General features: G+C 46.9%; 1 protein-coding gene across 1 annotated transcript; it reads left to right on the forward strand.

The window, feature by feature from the left end:
- The first annotated feature begins 347 nt into the window (after positions 1–347).
- Positions 348–1,298, forward strand: LOC111373332. The gene is made up of 3 exons (XM_022995844.1): positions 348–491; positions 546–788; positions 981–1,298. The coding sequence occupies exons 1-3, from the start codon at positions 348–350 to the stop codon at positions 1,296–1,298; spliced, it is 705 nt and encodes a 234-aa protein (XP_022851612.1).
- Positions 1,299–1,417: the final 119 nt, after the last annotated feature.

The raw sequence follows: 1,417 nt of genomic DNA on the forward strand, positions 1-1,417 counted from the left end.
GAGATAATGTTTTATTGGCTCAGGAGCTTCTCTACACTTTGGATGATAGAGTGCGAGGGGGAAATACTATGCTGAAGTTAGACATGGCTAAAGCATATGATCGCATGGACTGGGGCTTCATTTTTTCTGTATTGGAGGCATTTGGATTTGATCAGATCTGGATTGATAGAATCAGGCGGTGCGTTTCGGAGTGTCATTTCTCCGTACTCCTAAATGGCCGCCCAGGTAGTTTCTTTCCCTCCTCACAAGGACTCAGACAGGGTGATCCTATCTCCCCATCCTTGTTCATCATTGCAGCAGACTACTTCTCACGCTTGCTCACTTAGAGGTTTTAGCAGTATCCCAGTATGTGTTATCGACATGGAGGAAGTGCTCTTGTCTCACATCTCTCATTTGCTGACGATATGATCATCTTTGCCAACGGTCAGAAACAGTCTATCAGGAGGATCTTAGACTACTTGGAGCACTATGAAGGAGTTTCTGGCCAATTGGTGAATAGAGACAAGAGCGGTATTATACTATCCAGACGGGCATCCACTAGTTAGATTAGACGACTAGAGATTTTGACTGGCTTCAGACATCAGCAGCAGCCTTTCACTTACTTGGGTGTCCCCTTATTCAAGGGGACTAAGAGGAGCTTCCTTTATGATGACCTTATCCAGAAGATAAGGAATAGGATATCAGGTTGGGCCTCACGATTACTATTGCCTGGGGGTCGTATTACATTACTGAGGTCAGTACTTTCTTCCATACCTTTACATCTTCTTCAGATTATGCAGCCGCCCAAGGTAGTGCTGAAGAAACTTGAGAGCATCTTTGCCCGATTTCTATGGGATTCTAAGGATCAAGCATGACGTCTACATTGGAGGAGTTGGAAGGCGATTTGCCTTCCTACTGATGAGGGAGGCCTCGACTTTAGGAGATTATAGGATGTGGTGGACACCTTCTCCATGAAGCTCTGGTAGCTGTTCCGATCTCAGAGGTCACTTTGGGCTCAGTTTTTACTGGGCAAGTATTGTAAGGGGACGCATCCTTTACTTGCAGCAGTTCCCAGTTCAGCTTCCCCTACCTGGAAGAGGCTGAAATCAGTTGGCCTACGGACGGATCCACACATTGCTTGGCACCTTGGAACCGGTCAGATTTTCTTCTGGCATGATTGTTGGATGGGCGAGTCCACGTTGGCATCCCTATTCTCCCACAGACAGCACACATCTGCGAGGGTACAGGATTTTTTTGACGATACTGGGTGGGATTTTGGACGGTTATTACAGGCCCTTCCTTCTCACATGGCAGAATAGGTAGGGGCGATACCCTTATGTGCAGATGCCACAGAACGAATTGTTTGGAAAATTACTTCGGATGGTGACTTTACCACCAAATCAGCATGGCAACTAGTCCGTTCGGTTCGCCAGCCTCA

The sequence above is a fragment of the Olea europaea genome, unplaced genomic scaffold (genome assembly GCF_002742605.1).
Source record: "Olea europaea var. sylvestris unplaced genomic scaffold, O_europaea_v1 scaffold1112, whole genome shotgun sequence".
Lineage (NCBI taxonomy): Eukaryota > Viridiplantae > Streptophyta > Magnoliopsida > Lamiales > Oleaceae > Olea > Olea europaea.